The sequence below is a fragment of the Mauremys reevesii genome, linkage group 10 (genome assembly GCF_016161935.1).
Source record: "Mauremys reevesii isolate NIE-2019 linkage group 10, ASM1616193v1, whole genome shotgun sequence".
NCBI lineage: Eukaryota > Metazoa > Chordata > Testudines > Geoemydidae > Mauremys > Mauremys reevesii.
Genome location: NC_052632.1, coordinates 1278570 through 1295217, shown reverse-complemented (window position 1 = coordinate 1295217; position 16648 = coordinate 1278570). Strand labels below are relative to the sequence as shown.

The following is a 16648-nucleotide window of genomic DNA, read 5'->3' as shown; positions in this document are numbered from 1 at the left end:
CAGGTGGGTGCTGGGAGACAGGGGACGGCTCTGGGAGCAGGCGGGTGCTGGGGGACAGGGGACGGCTCTGGGAGCAGGTGGGTGCTGGGAGACAGTGGACGGCTCTGGGAGCAGGTGGGTGCTGGGGGACAGGGGACGGCTCTGGGAGCAGGTGGGTGCTGGGAGACAGGGGACGGCTCTGGGAGCAGGCAGGTGCTGGGGGACAGGGGACGGCTCTGGAAGCGGGTGGGTGCTGTGTGGGGCGGCTCTCAAAGCGGGTGAGGACTGGGGGCCTGGCTCTGGGAGCAGGCGGACGCTGGGGTGGGCAGCTCTCAGAATGGGTGGGCACTGGGGGCCTGGCTCTGGGAGCAGGCGGGTGCTGGGGGGGTGGCTCTGGGAGTGGGTGGGCACAGGCAGGCCTGGTGCTGGGGGACAGGGAACGGCTCTGGGAGCAGGCGGGCGCTGGGGCGGGCAGCTCTCGGAATGGGTGGGGACTGGGGGCCTGGCTCTGGGAGCAGGCGGGCGCTGGGGGAGGCAGGGCCCAGGTCTGGGAGCGGGTGAGGTGGGGCGGCTCTGGGAGCAGGCGGGCGCTGGGGGAGGCAGGGCCCGGGTCTGGGAGCGGGTGAGGTGGGCGGTCTGGGGGAGGCAGCGCTGGGAGGCAGGCCCAGGTCTGGGGAGCAGGTGAGGTGGCTCTGGGAGCAGGCGGGCGCTGGGAGGCAGGGCCCAGGTCTGGGAGCGGGTGGGCGCTGGGAGCAGGCCCGGCTCTGGGAGCAGGTGGGCGCTGGGAGGCAGGGCCGGCTCTGGGAGCAGGCGGGCGCTGGGGGCGGCTCTGGGAGCAGGCGGGCGCTGGGGGAGGCAGGGCCCAGGTCTGGGAGCGGGTGAGGTGGGGCGGCTCTGGGAGCAGGCAGACGCAGTTTCTGAAGGCAGGGTGGGTGGACGGTGATGGGCACGGAGCCGCATGACCAGGGTCCCTGCTCCTCCCATGCTCTGATCTGGCTCACGCTTGCGTTACATTTTTCCAGCAGGCCCAGATTTCCTTAGCCCCCTGCCAGGACGGGGAGCTCCCCCACGGGCGCTGTCAGCTCCCTACCGGGCTGAGTGGGCAGGGCTGGGCTGCCTGCATGAGAATTACCCAGTCCCTTCATATGCTGTCTGGGAGCAGGGCCTGGCACTGCCCCCCAGGGGGCTGCTGAGGGGGACCCATTGTCGTACCATGTGGGGCTGAGGGGGGGACCCAGCGCGGGGCCGGGCAGGGCCCGGTGCCGTGTGGGGCTGAGGGGGGACCCAGCGAGGGGCCGGGCAGAGTCTAGTGCCGTGTGGGGCTGAGGGGGGACCCAGCGAGGGGCCGGGCAGAGTCTAGTGCCGTGTGGGGCTGAGGGGGGACCCAGCGAGGGGCCGGGCAGAGTCTAGTGCCGTGTGGGGCTGAGGGGGGACCCAGCGCGGGGCCGGGCAGGGCCCGGTGCCGTGTGGGGCTGAGGGGGGACCCAGCGTGGGGCTGGGCAGGGCCCGGTGCCGTGTGGGGCTGAGGGGGGACCCAGCGTGGGGCCGGGCAGGGCCCGGTGCTGTGTGGGGCTGAGGGGGGACCCAGCGCGGGGCCGGGCAGGGCCTAGTGCTGTGTGGGGCTGAGGGGGGACCCAGCGCGGGGCCGGGCAGGGCCTAGTGCTGTGTGGGGCTCACAGGTCTCACCATCCCCTGGGCAGTGGCCTGGAGAATGGGTCATTGATGTAGCACTGAACTCAGGCGAGCACGCTTCCCCATGTGTCAGCCCCTGCCCATGGCACAAAGTCACCCCAGGCGGAACTGGACCCATCTCGCCCCGCGAGCCCAGGAGCCCCTTGGCAGCCTGCAGAAACAGCAATGGCAGCCCAGCACGCCTCTGACTTGGCCTCAGCCCCCCAATGCTAGGAGCTCCAGGCCCTGCTCCCCAGACGACCTGGGTGTTCGGGGAGATGGGCACGGACTCATGGGAACAGGGGAATCATGAGGGTGGGGTGGGGTTGTCATGGGGGTCACAAGGATGGGGGTCATGAGGCAATGGGGCCAGGTGAATCACAGTGGGTCATGGGGGTCACAGGAAGAGGGTGGTCAAGGGGACTCCTGGGGCCTGGGGTCACTGGGGGGACACAGAAATGGAGGTGCCACATTCCTGGCAAGGAAATTGTGCTGCTAAGTGGCTCCAGACCCGCGTATGGCACAACATGCAGGTGAACGGGGCACACGTGCCTGGCCAGGTTAGGGGTTTGGAACGGGTCCCATATGAGGGGAGATTAAAGAGCTAGGACTTTTCAGCTTGGAAAAGAGGAGACTTAGGGGGGATATGATAGAGGTCTATAAAATCATGAGTGATGTGGAGAAAGGGAATAAGGAAACGTTATTTACTTGTTCCCATAATATAAGAACTAGGGGTCACCAAATGAAATTAATGGGCAGCAGGTTTAAAACAAATACAAGGAAGTTCTTCTTCAGGCAGCGCACAGTCAACTTGTGGAACTCCTTGCCTGAGGAGGTTGTGAAGCCTAGGATTATAACAGGGTATAAAAGAGAACTGGATAAATTCATGGAGGTTAAGTCCATCAATGGCTATTAGCTAGGATGGGTAAGAATGGTGTCCCTAGCCTCTGTTCGTCAGAGGATGGAGATGGATGGCAGGAGAGAGATCACTTGATCATTGCCTGTTAGGTTCACTCCCTCTGGGGCACCTGGCATTGGCCACTGTTGACAGACGGGATACTGGGCTGGATGGACCTCTGGTCTGGCCCAGTCTGGCCGTTCTTATGTTCTGCCTCCGAGCCCCCCTGGTTCCCCAACCGCTGCCTCCCCCTCCCCGGGCTTGGACCTGCACAGGTGCCACATCACACGTCCGGCCTCAGCCCAGAGCCCCAGGCTGCTGCACTGCTCCCCCGACGCAGCCAGAGACGCCCTGCAGCCCCGGCCACTTCTCCAAACGGTCGCTGCACCCAGAGCCCAGCTCCGACCTGGGCACCGACCCCATCGCCAAGCTGCAAAGCCAGTGCCGGGCAGCGAGTCCCTGCAGGGCTGGGCTCCGAGGGCTGCGCTGACAAGCAATGGCACCTGCCAGCCGCCGAGATCCTCAGGGACGGGGCCAAAATCATCAAGCAAAGCAGCCCCTCCCCGGTTGGCCCCCAGCCCAAGTCCCAGGCTCAGAGTGTGTTGGGATCCACAGGCTCTGCACCCATAGAAAAGAGTTCCAATCCCTGGGGAACGATTTATTCCATAGACCCAGTGCCCCTGCTGCCCCCACCTCTCCTCCTCCCCGTGTGCCCCCACCCTGCCAGCTCTCCCCCCGGCTGCCCCCAGCTCTCCTCCTCCCCGTGTGCCCCCACCCTGCCAGCTCTCCTCCCCGCCTGCCCCCACCCTGCCAGCTCTCCTCCCCGCCTGCCCCCACCCTGCCAGCTCTCCCCTCTGCCTGCCCCCACCTCTCCTCCTCCCCGCCTGCCCCCACCCTGCCAGCTGTTCCCCCCGCCTGCCCCCACCCTGCCAGCTCTCCCCTGCCTGCCCCCACCTCTCCTCCTCCCCGTGTGCCCCCACCCTGCCAGCTCTCCACCCTGCCTGCCCCACCTCTCCTCCTCCCCGTGTGCCCCCACCCTGCCAGCTCTCCTCCTCCCCGCCTGCCCCCACCCTGCCAGCTCTCCTCCCCGTGTGCCCCCACCCTGCCAGCTCTCCCCTCTGCCTGCCCCCACCTCTCCTCCTCCCCGCCTGCCCCCACCCTGCCAGCTCTCCTCCCGTGTGCCCCCACCCTGCCAGCTCTCCTCTGCCTGCCCCCACCTCTCCTCCTCCCCGTGTGCCCCCACCCAGCTAGCTCTCCCCTCTGCCTGCCCCACCTCTCCTCCTCCCCATGTGCCCCCAGCCTGCCAGCTCTTCCACCCACCTGCCCCCACCTCTCCTCCCCCGCCTGCCCCCACCTCTCCTCCTCCCCGCCTGCCCCCAGCTCTTCCCGCCCCTGCCTGCCCCCAGCCTGTGCCTCCAGCCCAGAGCTAGAAGATATGGCCAAGTACCTACCCCGGATAGCCGGGACCTCCTGCTTTACACGCCCTGTGCCCAGCCACTGCCACTCTGAGCCTGCCCGGAGCAGCCCTAGCTCCTCGCCCTGCGGGTACTGCTGCTCCGCTGGGCACCTGCCAGAGCCTCCTCCCCAACAGACAGCGCAGTGGGCAGAAGGCCGGGGGGAGGGCCGGGAGCCCCGTCACTGAGGGAGATTCACAACCAGGCTGGCCCGAGCTCTGGATGTGCCGGCGGGCACCACGGAGGGAAGGGTTGGACTGGATGGAGGGAACTCTCCTCTAGCTTCTGTGATGGGGCCTGCGCCCCCTGCCTCCCACCCCCAGGGCCCACTGCTTCCGGGCCTTCTCAGCCCGCGTACCAGCCCACGTTCCCCCGGCACTGGTACCCGCTCTGATTCCCCGTCGCCTGCCCGACTCCCTGCTGCCGGCCCTCCCAACCCTGTCTGGGAGCAGAGCTGGGACCGGCACGACCAGACAGCCCCGGCCAGGCCTTCCTCACCACTTCTCCCCGGCTCCCAACAGCCGCAGCGGGCGGGGCAGAGCTCGCCTGCGGCAGGGGCTGGCCCCTCCGCCTGACACCCCGGCTGTGGGGAGTGGCTCGCTTCCTGTTCTCCCAGCATTTCCACTCCTGGTCCCCCGGCCACCCTGCCTCCTGCTCACATCCCCCCTTCTCCCCCACCACTGAGCATGCCGGTGGCCAAGGGAACGGCCCGGGCTCATGCCCGAGCTGAGTGTGCGAGCGAGTTATGGGAGTGCTGGAGGCGCTGGGCCGAGCCCCAGCCCCACGGCTTTACCATTTAACGTTAAGCCTTTATTTACAATGTCTGGGGCTGACAAGGACTATACAGCAGACACATGTCCTGGCCCGCGGCGGGGCTGGGGGGCTCCCTAGTCAACAGCCCCGCTGCCCTCCCCCGCCTGTCTGCCCATGACCACCCCACGGGCACCTGGGCTTCCCTGGGACAGTCACTGAAACGAGGGCTGTGGCGAGGCCCTGTCAATGGGGCCAGTGTGCAAAGCATTGTGGGAGCACGGCCAGGCTGAGCCCCAGGCAGTGCAGAGCATTCTGGGAGTGTAGGCAGAATGGCGGGGGGGGGGGGCGGGGGCTCAGTGACAGGAGAGTTCAGGAGGCTGGGCTCAGCCCCCCGAGCAGCGGGAGGAGGCAGACGTGGATGGGGTTGGCGTTACTGAGTTCACCCACTCAGCTGCTTGCCGTCTCAAACCACCTCAGCACCGTCTGCTTGTTCTCTGCCACCCATCTGATATTAGCTTTGGTCTTCTCCAGCGCCTGCTCCAGCGCCCGCGTGCCCGAGCCAAAGCCCACGTCGGCGTTGTCCGCCTTGAACTGCTCCAGCTGCCGAGAGAGAGCGGGCCCGAGAGTGAGCGAGGGCGGCAGCAGGACAGCACCTCTGCACCGCGGTGCCACCCGGGCACCCCACACCTGGGGAGGGCACCGAGCAGGGCCGGAGGGATGGACCCAGGAGGAGAGGGAAAGCAGCCGTCTGTGCACTGCTTGGCCACGCAGGGAGGGAGGCCGGGATGTGAACCCCAAGGGACAGGCATTCGGCCCTTGGGCATGGGCCTGGGGGTGCTTAGGTAACACGTGAGATTTCCTGCAGCACCAATTCCTCGGCTGCGGCCCCACAAATGGGGCAGGGGGGATGTGTCTGGAGGTAGCAGGGCGCTGCCATCCCTGGGGCCGGCCTCACAGCTGGACCTCTCCCTAGATCTGCCCTGGCTTGCCCCCAAGTGATGGGGGGTTGACGGACTCGCCCGCCCGGCAGGGAGGCAGGATCCCTCTGCTGCAGGGTGGCCGGGCAGGGAGCTCCGGCCTGGGCAGCAGAGCCGCACTAACGGAGAGGGTCTGTGACGCTCCGACGACCCCACACAACATGGTGCCAGCCCCAGCACTCGGGCGGCTCAGGCCCCACCTGGGCCAGGCCCTGGAGAGAGGCTGCAGGGAGCGATGGCCCGGCCCTGGGGGAGGGCTAGAGCAGACCAGATGGGGCTCTCCCTTCCCGGGGGGCCCCTGGGACGGGCCTCACCTGCTGCAGCTCGAACTCAGAGGCAAACCGCTGCGTCACCGCCTGGATCAGGCCCGAGAAGGAGAAGGAGCCCCCGCCGTACCTGGGGAGGGGAGGGGCGGGGTGAGCAGGCAGGTGTGGGGAAGGGGCAGCACCCCACAAACAGCCACCCCAGGGCCATGTGGCTGCCGGGGCTCAGCAGAGGGGCTGCCCCAGCCACGGAGCGAGGGGAGAGAGCAGGAGCACCCCCTGCTCTTCACCAGGGAGCCACAGGAGCCCAGGATGGCACGAAGGGCACTTAACACGCGGGGAGAGACTGAGAGGGCCCCCCCATTCCCCACCCCCCCACTCGTCCCATCCCCTTGCTCCCCTCCCCATCCCTCCTAGCTCCTCCATCCCCTTGCTCCCCATTCCCCACCCCACTTGTCCCATCCCCTTGCTCCCCTTCCCCATCCTCCTAGCTCCTCCACCCCTTGCTCCCCTCCCCATCCCCTAGCTCCTCCACCCCCTTGCTCCCCCATTCCCCATCCCCCTTACTTGTCCCGTCCCCCTTGCTCCCCTCCCTATCCTCCTAGCTCCTCCACCCCTTGCTCCCCTCCCCATCCCTCCTAGCTCCTCCACCCCCTTGCTCCCCTCCCCATCCCTCCTAGCTCCTCCACCCCCTTGCTCCCCTCCCCCATCCCTCCTAGCTCCTCCACCCCCTTGCTCCCCTCCCATCCCTCCTAGCGCCTCCACCCCTGGCCCCCATTCCCAGCCCCTCCCATGGGCTGCCCCTCCGTGGCACTCACTGGCTGAAAAGGGTCTTCCAGTTGCCCCGGATGAAGTCCCAGGCCAGGCTCTGCCCCACCACGTTGCTGGCGATGCTGTTGATGGTGGAGGTGGCATCCTGCTTCCGGATTTTGGTGGGATCCAGGCAGTACTGCAGATACCTGGGGAGGGGCAGGCAGGGCTGGTACACGGCACCCGTGGCAGGTACAGGGTCACCTACCGCCCTTCTCCTTCCCCATGCCCATGGCAGCCTGGATCCTCCCCATCCCCGCGCCCAGGGCCCCCCCCGAGGGCGGCTGTGTGCCCCCCACACACACACCTTCTCAAGATCCAGGGCTCCTTGCTGCAGGCCAGGGCCGAGCGGAGCTTGTCGGCTTCAGCCACCACCGTGGCGTTTTTAAACCTCTGCCAGAGGAAGTCCCAGTCCGCCTCGCTGCCCGTCTCTATGGCGCTGCAGTAGATGGAGGAGCGCAGGTTCGGGGGGATCCTGCGGGGGGAACATGCCTGTCACGGGGGCCGTGCCGGGGAAACGCGCTCGGCACTCAGGCACTGGGCTCCACTCAGCAGAGCCCTGGCATAGGCCATGGGGAGAGGCTCCCATGGAGGAGTGCTGGGGGGCACCCCCCACCTGGAGAGAGCAGGCCCATGCCTAGGGCTAGCACCTCACTAGGACACCTCACGGGGGCCCAGGCAGCGCCAGGGAGCTGGGCATTTACCAGCTGGAAAGAGGCAAATTCTGCCTGAGCTCCCTCATGGGCCTGGTCCAGCCCAGCCCCCCAGCCCAGGGGGCGCCACAGCCCGGTCCAGCCCAGCTCCCCAGCCCAGGGGGCTCCTGGCCCAGTCCAGCCCAGCCCCCCAGCCCAGGGGGCGCCACGGCCCGGTCCAGCCCAGCCCCCCAGACCAGGGGGCGCCTGGCCCGGTCCAGCCCAGCCCCCCAGACCAGGGGGCGCCACGGCCCGGTCTAGCCCAGCCCCCCAGCCCAGGGGGCGCCTGGCCCGGTCCAGCCCAGCTCCCCAGCCCAGGGGGCGCCTGGCCCGGTCCAGCCCAGCCCCCCAGCCCAGGGGGCTCCTGGCCCGGTCTAGCCCAGCCCCCCAGCCCAGGGGGCTCCAGGTCCGGTCCAGCCCAGCTCCCCAGCCCAGGGGGCGCCACGGCCCGGTCCAGCCCAGCCCCCCAGCCCAGGGGGCGCCACGGCCCGGTCCAGCCCAGTCCCCCCATCCACCTCCCCCTGCCCAGAGGCCACGGGGAAGGGCTCACGGGTTGTTGCTGGCGTTTTGCTTCCATTGGTTGAAGAGGGCGGCCGCCAGCTGGGCGCACTCCGGGACCCCGTGGGAACAGGCCGTGCTGATGGTGTTGATCTCGCAGTACCTGAGTGGGGAGAGGAGCCGTGTCAGCGGCTGGACCCGGTGAAGGGGCCCTAGGAGCCAGGCCCGGCGGGCAGAGAGACCAGGCAGAATGGCCGTGACAGAGGCAGGCGCCCACCGGCCTGTCACCAGCCGGGCCCAGGAAGCGTCTCTCCCGCTGCCCCATCTGCCAGGCGCAGCATGGGCTGGGTGGGGGTCACCTCGCTCCGAGGCTGTGAGCAGTGGGCACTACCAGGGACAGTGCTGCCTGGGTGCACCCTGGGCAGTTCCCACCGGGCACCGCATGGCAGCCGCTTCTGCCCAGCTCAGCCAGCCCACCAGTGGGGAGGGGAACGCCCGGCCTCTTGGGGTCCGGTGGGGCGGAGGGAGGAAGAGCGGGAGGAGAGGCGGGGGCTGGAGGGGCTGGGCACTGGGCACAGAGTGGCATATGCCCATAACACAGAGCTGCCCCCCCGGCCCCAGCGTGCCCGCACTCTGCGAGCCATGCCCAGCGCCCCCCTTGGCTGAGGGCTGGGGCAGGAAAGGGGGGACCCAGAGCCCTCCCCTTGGACAAGAGGCAGCAGCAGTCACGGGAGGAGCCAGTTCTCCAGGCCCCCGGGGCGCCGGGGGTGCAGGGCCTGCCCTGTGGCTGGCCGGAGGACGCGCCACGCTGGGACTCACTGCTCCATCAAGCCGTCCGGGAGCCTGGTCCAGTTGGAGGTGATGTTTCCAAAGTACTGGAACAAGGGGGTCACCTGCTTCCGGATGTATTTCTGGGGGAGGACGGGCAGGGTGAGCGCCAGAAGGGTCAGTAGCTTCCCCCTGTCACACCCCAATCACCCAGCGCGCCCCCGGCTCCTGCCGCCTCCATGCCCTCACCCCATGCCCTTCCCCAGGCAGCTCCGACCCGCCGGGGCCCGGCTCACAGGGGCGATTTGCAGAGCCCACCCTATGCCCTGCCTTTGTGCCAGGCCTGCTGCTGAACCGAGCCCGGCACAGTGCCCCTCCGAGCGCCATCCACCTGGCCTGGGGCAGGCGGGGCCTCACCTGCATGGGGCCGTACACCTCGCTGCGGTCAAACATCAGGCGGAAGTAGCCCAGGTTGTCGAGGGCGGCGCTCCAGGGCAGGTACTCCCGCTCCTTGTCCAGGTAGGTGGTGGTATTCAGAGCCAGCACGATGCCGATGTGTTTAGCCCTAAAGAGCCAATTGCAAAGCTCACGTCCTCCCGCCACGTCACCAGACGTGCCCTCTGCGCCCTCCCTGCCTGGCAATGGACCCTCCCCCTCCCATGTCCCATCCCCGGCAATGGACCCCCATCCCCGCCTGGCTACCCTCCCATCCCCTCGCCTGGCAATGGACCCCCATCCCGCCTGGCTGCCCCTCCCATCCCCACCGGCAATGGACCCAACCTCCCATCCCCGGCAAAGAACCCCCATCCCCGCCTGGCTACCCTCCCATCCCCTCGCCTGGCAATGGACCCCGCCATCCCCGCCTGGCTGCCTCCCATCCCCCTGCCTGGCAATGGACCCCACCCCTCCCATCCCCACCAGCAATGGACCCCCATCCTCTCGCCTGGCAATGGACCCCACCCTCCCATCCCCACCGGCAATGGACCCGGCCCATCCTCACCTGGCCGTCCCCTCCCATCCCTCCCCGGCAATGGACTCCCTCATCCCCACGCCGGGCAATGGACCCCGCCTCCCATCCCCGGCAATGGACTCTGCCCCTCCCATCCCCAGCAATGGACTCCTCCATCCCCTCACCTGGCAATGGACCCGCCCCTCCCAACCTCCCCTGGCAATGGACCCCCATCCCCGCCAGGCCGCCTCCTCCATCTCCCCCAGCAATGGATCCCGCCTCCCATTCCCCAGCAATGGACCCCATCTCCTCGCCTGGAAATGGACCCCACGCCCTCCCATCCCCACTGGCAATGGACCCGACCCTTCCACCCCGGCAAAGAACCCCATCCCCACCTGACTGCCCCTCCCGGGAATGGACCCTGCCCCATCCCATCCCCCAGTAATGGACCCCCGCCCATCTCCACCTGGCCACCCTCTCCATCTCCCTCCAGCAATGGAACCCCACATCCCTGCCTGGCTGCCCCCTCCCATCCCCCTGCCAGCAATGGACCCCGCCTGGCCCCCTCCCATCCCCCCCTGGCTATGGACCCCTCCCCATCCCCTGTTGCTAATACCCCACAGACTGAGCCCTGCCTGCCAGCCAGCACAGTGGCCAGTCCATCCCGAAGACCCCTACAGGGCCTGCTCTGTTACACCCCCACCCCCCTGGATGTTTGCTGCCCCACCCAGAGGGGCCAGCCTGGCCAGGCGAGGGGGACGTGCAGCCCAGCTCCCCGTGCAAGCCCCCGTCTGGACGCTCCTCTCACCCCCCTGCACCAGGGTGCCAGGCAGGACAGAGCCTGGCGCAGGCTTGCTGTGTACCTGGGGTAGGCACAGAGCCGGGGCCGCCACGCCTCAGGCATTCAGCAGCCCAGTCGCCTGCCCATGGGCCTGCTGGGATCTCAGTGCCCAGCCTCTGCCAGCCCCTCACCCCCCGCTGCAGCCCCTGCGCCTGCACCGTCCAGCGCTGAGCCGCCAGCGAGAAGCAGCAGGAGAGTCCTAGTCTGCCCAGCCCAGAGAGGGGGAACCAGAGGGCGTGGGGGCCTCCCTCTCGCTGCCTGAGGGGCGTGTGCGGGGACACACGTCTCCCCGGCCTGCCAGCCTTGCTCGGCACCGTGGGGAGAGGACTCGCCGTGGGGCTGGGGGAGGAGGCCAGAGGCTAGTTGTCACCCCGTGGCGGCCTGGGCGACTCACCTGGCCAGGTTAAAGGCATCGTCAATGATCTGGGCTCGGTTTATCACCGGGATGGCCTGGAAAAGAGCAAAGACGATTACGCGGGGGGCAGGAGCAGACCGTGCGGGGGAGAGGAGCCATGCAATGGGCATCCCTGGCCCAGCGTGGGGCCCGGCCGCCCCACAGCAGGGGCCTGCTCCCCGGGGCTGAGAGTGCTGGTGCGGGGGCAGCGGCTGGGCTTTCAGGGACCTGGTGATCGAGGTCCAGCTGGGTCAGCAGCTTGTTCCAGTTGTCCTGGTCGTAGTTCACCCGGAAATATCCCGTCACGTTGATGTTGAGCAGGAGCCAGTTGGAGGCACCAGTCACCACAAACGATCGGTTGTTGGCTGAGAAAGGAAAAGGAAGCGCGTTAGTGGGGCCCCTCCCTTCAGGTCTACGGCAGAGAGTCCCTGAGCCTAGAACCCTCCGGGGGCCTCCCCTAGAACTCCCCCGCTGAGCCCCTCTGGGGGCCTCCCCCTAGAACTCCCCCGCTGAGCCCCTCTGGGGGCCTCCCCCTAGAACCTCCCCCGCTGAGCCCTTCTGGGGGCCTCCCCCTAGAACCTCCCCACTGAGCCCCTCTGGGGGCCACCCCCTAGAACCTCCCCACTGAGCCCCTCTGGGGGCCACCCCCTAGAACCTCCCCCCTGAGCCCCTCTGGGCACCCCCTAGAACCTCCCCACTGAGCCCCTCTGGGGGCCACCCCCTAGAACCTCCCCACTGAGCCCCTCTGGGGGCGTCCCCCTAGAACCTCCCCACTGAGCCCCTCCGGGGGCCACCCCCTAGAACCTCCCCACTGAGCCCCTCTGGGGGCCACCCCCTAGAACCTCCCCACTGAGCCCCTCTGGGGGCCACCCCCTAGAACCTCCCCACTGAGCCCCTCTGGGGGCCACCCCCTAGAACCTCCCCACTGAGCCCCTCTGGGGGCCACCCCCTAGAACCTCCCCACTGAGCCCCTCTGGGGGCCTCCCCCTAGAACCTCCCCACTGAGCCCCTCTGGGGGCCACCCCCTAGAACCTCCCCACTGAGCCCCTCCGGGGGCCACCGCCAGAACTCCCCGGAGCCCCCTGGGGTCCACCCCCTAGAACTCCCCGCTGCTCCCCTACAAAGACTGACCTGCCTGGGCTGACCTGCCTGGGCTGAAGAGGGGGTAGTGACACCCCCAGTAACTGCACTGAGATCTCCCCGGGGCACTGACCATGGCACTGCCATGGCAAATCTGGCAACTGCTAACCTGTCACCCGCTAGCACCATATCCTGCTCCTGCAGCAGCACCGGTGCCTGGGACACGGCCAGGGACCAGCACATACCTGAGGTCTCGCTGAGCCAGTACATCTGTCCTGCCCCATCCTGCTGCGTCATCCAAGTGACAGGGACTATCCAGGTGTAGCTGCAGACGGACAGACAGACACTGGGGTCTTCTCCTGCCCTTCCTTCCTCTGCTGGTTCTGCCCCCAGCAGAGCCCCATCCCCCCTGTGCAAGGGATTCCCCCCCCCACCCCGCGATCGCTGCGGGCTCACCCTCAAAGGGGCGACGCCCCACGGGAGGGCCCAGCAAGGAGCACGGAGGAACGGGGCTGGCCTCGGGGCTCTCGGAGGCAGAAGGCCCATGGGGCTCCGGGGACCCAGCACCGCAAGCTCTCTCCCTGGGGGCGCCGCAGTGCAGCCCTGGCCACGATCCCGCAGAGGGCCCCCTCCAAGAGGCACAGCCGTGGGGCTCTGTGGTGGCAGGGGAGGGGCTCACGCCCCACCGTGCTTAGGACAGCGTGGGACCTCGGGGGGCAGAAAGGGGCGCTCCAGCACTCACTTGAACGCCGAGGGCCGCTCGACAGTGGATTCCGTGTCCAGTAAGAAGTGTTTCTGGCTAATGGAGCCAACTTTCGTGTCCACGGTCACCATGGGGAAGCCCATCTGCAGTGTCCAGCGATCCATGATGCCTTTGATGGTGGTGGGGAGCTGAATTTTGTCTTCAACCACCACCTGTGCAGGGGGCGGTAAGGGGCTATTGGCTGCTGTTCTCTGCAAATGGGCTCCGCAAAGGCTAGGCCAGGGAGTCCCGGCTCCGTCCCCACCCCTGCCCTTCAACAGGGCACCTTTGGGGGCAGAGAGAAGTGCCCAGAGCTGGGTGTTTGGGAAGGTTGGGTCGAACCCCCACAGCTGCTTCACGTGCTGTGACAGGGACACTCCTTCCCACCGCCTGTCTAGAGCTCTGGCAGAGTCACCGGCGGCGTCACACCAGCCTCCCCCAGCGACGAGGACTCCGTTCACCGGCTCGTGAAAGAACAGTATCTTACGGTCATCCCGGCTGGCCTCAGCAGGGTTCCCTGGCGCTGCTCACATGAGCCGGGCGCAAGGGCTGGCAGGATCGGGCGCTCTCTGGGGCAGGGGCCATGCCAACCTCCGTGTTTGTGCAGCACAGACAAGACATGACAAGCGCCAATCAGGCCCCTGCCAGGGAAGGGCACCGATTCCTCTCCTGTGCCCAGCGGAGCCGTGCGCCGAGCCCGCCCATGTGCCTGCTAGGGCCCAGGCACGCAGCCAGCACTGTGCCCTGTGTGGGAGTGTGTCGTGCAAATGGAGCCTATGTGCCAAAGGGGTGGAGGGAAGGTGGCTCCGGGACCTTAATTTCAGTTTCATCACGGCTGGGTGGGCCCCAGCCCCCCGTCCCTGACAGTAACAGGCTTCTTACCCGAAGTGTCGTGCAACAGAAACCCCGCCCCAGCCCCCGTCATGCTCCTCCAGCTGGTGCGAAGAGCTTCCTACCTTTTGCAGATGAGTCCACAGATCGTCATAGACCGTGTTTCCGTAGCTGAAGGCTTTGAGGTAGGACTGTGAAAACACAGGGAAAGGGAAGGTTGGCCAGATGGGATTCACCCAAGAGTTCTAAAGGAACTCAAATGTGTAATTGCACGACTACTAACTGTCATCTGTAACCTCTCATTTAAATCAGCTTCTGTATCAAATGACTGGAGGATAGCTAATGTGACACCAATTTTTAAGAAGGGCTCCAGAGGTGACCCCGGCAATTACAGGCCAGTAAGCTTGACTTCAGTACCAGGCAAACTAGTTGAAACTATAGTAAAGAACAGAATTGTCAGACACATAGATGAACATAATTTGTTGGGGAAGAGTCAACATGGTTTTTGTAAAGGGGAATCATGCCTCATCAATCTACTAGAATTCTTTGAGGGGGGTCAACAAGCATGTGGACAAGGGGGATCCAGTGGATATAGTGTATTTAGATTTTCAGAAAGCCCTTGACAAGGTCCCTCACCAAAGGGAAGTGAGCTGCCATGGGATAAGAGGGAAGGTTCTCTCATGGATCAGTAACTGGTTAAAAGATAGGAAACAAAGGGTAGGAATAAATGGTCAGTTTTCAGAATGGAGAGAGGTAAACAGTGGTGCCCCCCAGGGGTCTGTAGTGGGCCCAGTCCTATTTAACAGATTCATTAGTGATCTGGAAAAAGAGGTAAACAGTGAGATCTTGGAGTCATTGTGGAGAGTTCCCTGAAACCATCCGCTCAATGTGCAGCAGCAGTCAAAAAAAGCGAACAACTGGGAATCATTAAGAAAGGGATAGATAATAAGACAGAAAATATCATATTGTCTCTATATAAATCCATGGTACACCCACATCTTGAATACTGCATGCAGATGTAGTCGCCCCATCTCAAAAAAGATATGTTGGAATTGGAAAAGGTTCAGAAAAGGGCAACAAAAATTATTAGAAGTGTGGAACAGCTGCCATATGAGAAGAGATTAATAAGACTGGGACTTTTCAGCTTGGAAAAGGGGAGACTAAGGGGGGATATGAGAGAGGTCTATAAAATCAGGACTGGTGTGGAGAAAGTAAATAAGGAAGTGTTATTTACTCCTCATAACACAAGAACTAGGAGCCACCAAATGAAATTAATAGGCAGCAGGTTTAAAAGAAACAAAAGGAATTATTTCTTTACATAACGCACAGTCAACCTGTGGAACTCCTTGCCAGAGGATGTTGTGAAGGCCAAGACTATAACAGGGTTCAAAAAGAACTAGATAAATTCATGGAGGACAGAACCATCAATGGCTATTAGCTCGGATGGGCAGGGATGGTGTCCATAGCCTCTGTTTGCCAGAAGCTGGGAATGGGTGACAGGGGATGGATCACTTGATGATTCCCTGTTCTGTTCAGTCCCTCTGGGGCACCTGGCATTGGCCACTGTCGGCAAACAGGACACTGGGCTAGATGGACCTTTGGTCTGACCCAGTCTGGACGTTCTTATGTTTTTATTTGTTCAGGATGAGATGGGGATCCCAGAGCCGGGTCTCAGCAGAGGAGCCGCCTCCCCAAGAGTACATCCTGCACCCCTGCTGCCAGGCGAAGGCAGAGGCATTGTATTGAGCAAAGCCCCAGACTTTCTGGGCATGGCTCTCAGAGGCAGAGGCCCACCTCCCAGCAGCAGAGCCCTCCCTGCTGCTCGCCCACACTCTTCCCTGCAGGGTGTTTGGGCGGGCGTGGGCACCGCAGGACCATGCCTCCGGGCGCTGCACTGAGACAGTGGGAGCGAGTGTGCAGGCTGGGACCTTCCCCAGGCACGGCCACCATGGGCATGATGGCTGCCTTGCTGGCCAACGCTCAATTGGAGCAGGGAGCGCCAAGCTAAAGCCTGCCACTTGTCTGAATGGCCAGGCTTTGCAGCCAGGGGCTGCCCAGCCCTGCAGCCTCTGCACTGGCACAGAGCGGGCATGTAACTCACGCTGAGCAGGGCATTGCACGTGCAAAGTGGGCACTCCCCCAGCACCATCCATTGCCCTCGGGCACTACCCACTCCTCTGCCCCTCCCCGTAGCACCGCCTCCTGCAGACTGGCCGTGGGTCCGGGGAGCACTGCCAGAGTGTGGGGAGGCTTGGCAGGTTCCCCCTACGGCAGAGCGCCCTCCCAAGGGAGCCCAGGCTGACGCCTGCCTCGGAGCAGGGGCCATGCAGGACCCCGCCAGGGCCTCACCTGCAGCCCCTTCTTGAAGCTGTCCTCGGTGAGGAACTCCGAGAGCATCCGCAGCACCGACGCCCCCTGCGGGAAGATCAGAGAGAGGCGCTGAGCGAGGGTCCAAGCAGCTTCCCAGGAGGGGCTGCTCCCAACCCCGGGCCCTGGGCAGTCCTCACCTTGCTGTAGGCGATGGAGTCGAAGACCTCGCTGATCTGCGCCGGTGTGTTGATCTCGCTCTCCAGGAAGGAGAGCGGGTGCGAGGAGGCCAGCGCGTCGACCTTCATCACGCGGTACATCTCACTCTGCACTATCAGGTCTTTCTGCAAAGGCACAAGGTTACAGCCTGCCCTCAGCGGTGCCGGCCCTCAGCACCCTTCCCGGGCGTGTGGGGACTGCAGCCAGCCCGGACACGGTGCCGTCTCTTCCCTTCCCACCCCCAGCCTGGCAGGACGGGCCTGCGGAGGGGGGCTGCTTCCCCCCCGCCCAGCAGCACCAGGAGCTGGGGGTGGCCCTGCCTCAGCAAGCAGCGCTCGCTCACTGCTGCCGGCAGCTCCACACTGCCCCTCTGCAGGGACGACAGAGACCCCCTGGCCTCCGTCGGAAAGGCTGCTGCCAACCAGAGAGCAGGGCCCCCTCCCCGGGAGCATGCAGCTCCTTCCTGCAAGGCCGCGGTGATCCTGCTTGGGCTGAAGCCTGCCACCGTGGTGAGCCCGTGTG

At 65.6% G+C, this 16648-nt stretch overlaps 1 protein-coding gene across 5 annotated transcripts in view; it reads right to left on the bottom strand.

Moving 5' to 3' along the window:
* Positions 1-5189: 5189 nt before the first annotated feature.
* Positions 5190-16648, bottom strand: part of LOC120373987 (alanyl aminopeptidase, membrane) — a 33755-nt gene continuing 22296 nt past the window's right edge. For all 5 annotated transcript variants that reach the window (XM_039493120.1, XM_039493116.1, XM_039493119.1 and 2 more), the window contains exons 8-21: positions 16108-16251; positions 15950-16015; positions 13726-13791; positions 12770-12942; positions 12273-12352; positions 11176-11312; positions 10948-11003; positions 9181-9328; positions 8815-8906; positions 8048-8158; positions 7113-7280; positions 6814-6954; positions 6047-6128; positions 5190-5355 (exon numbers count right to left, since the gene is read on the bottom strand). In XM_039493120.1, the coding sequence (XP_039349054.1) occupies positions 5203-5355; positions 6047-6128; positions 6814-6954; positions 7113-7280; positions 8048-8158; positions 8815-8906; positions 9181-9328; positions 10948-11003; positions 11176-11312; positions 12273-12352; positions 12770-12942; positions 13726-13791; positions 15950-16015; positions 16108-16251 (1617 nt within the window). In that variant the 3' untranslated portion in view covers positions 5190-5202. The remainder of the gene's footprint in view (positions 5356-6046; positions 6129-6813; positions 6955-7112; positions 7281-8047; positions 8159-8814; positions 8907-9180; positions 9329-10947; positions 11004-11175; positions 11313-12272; positions 12353-12769; positions 12943-13725; positions 13792-15949; positions 16016-16107; positions 16252-16648) is intronic.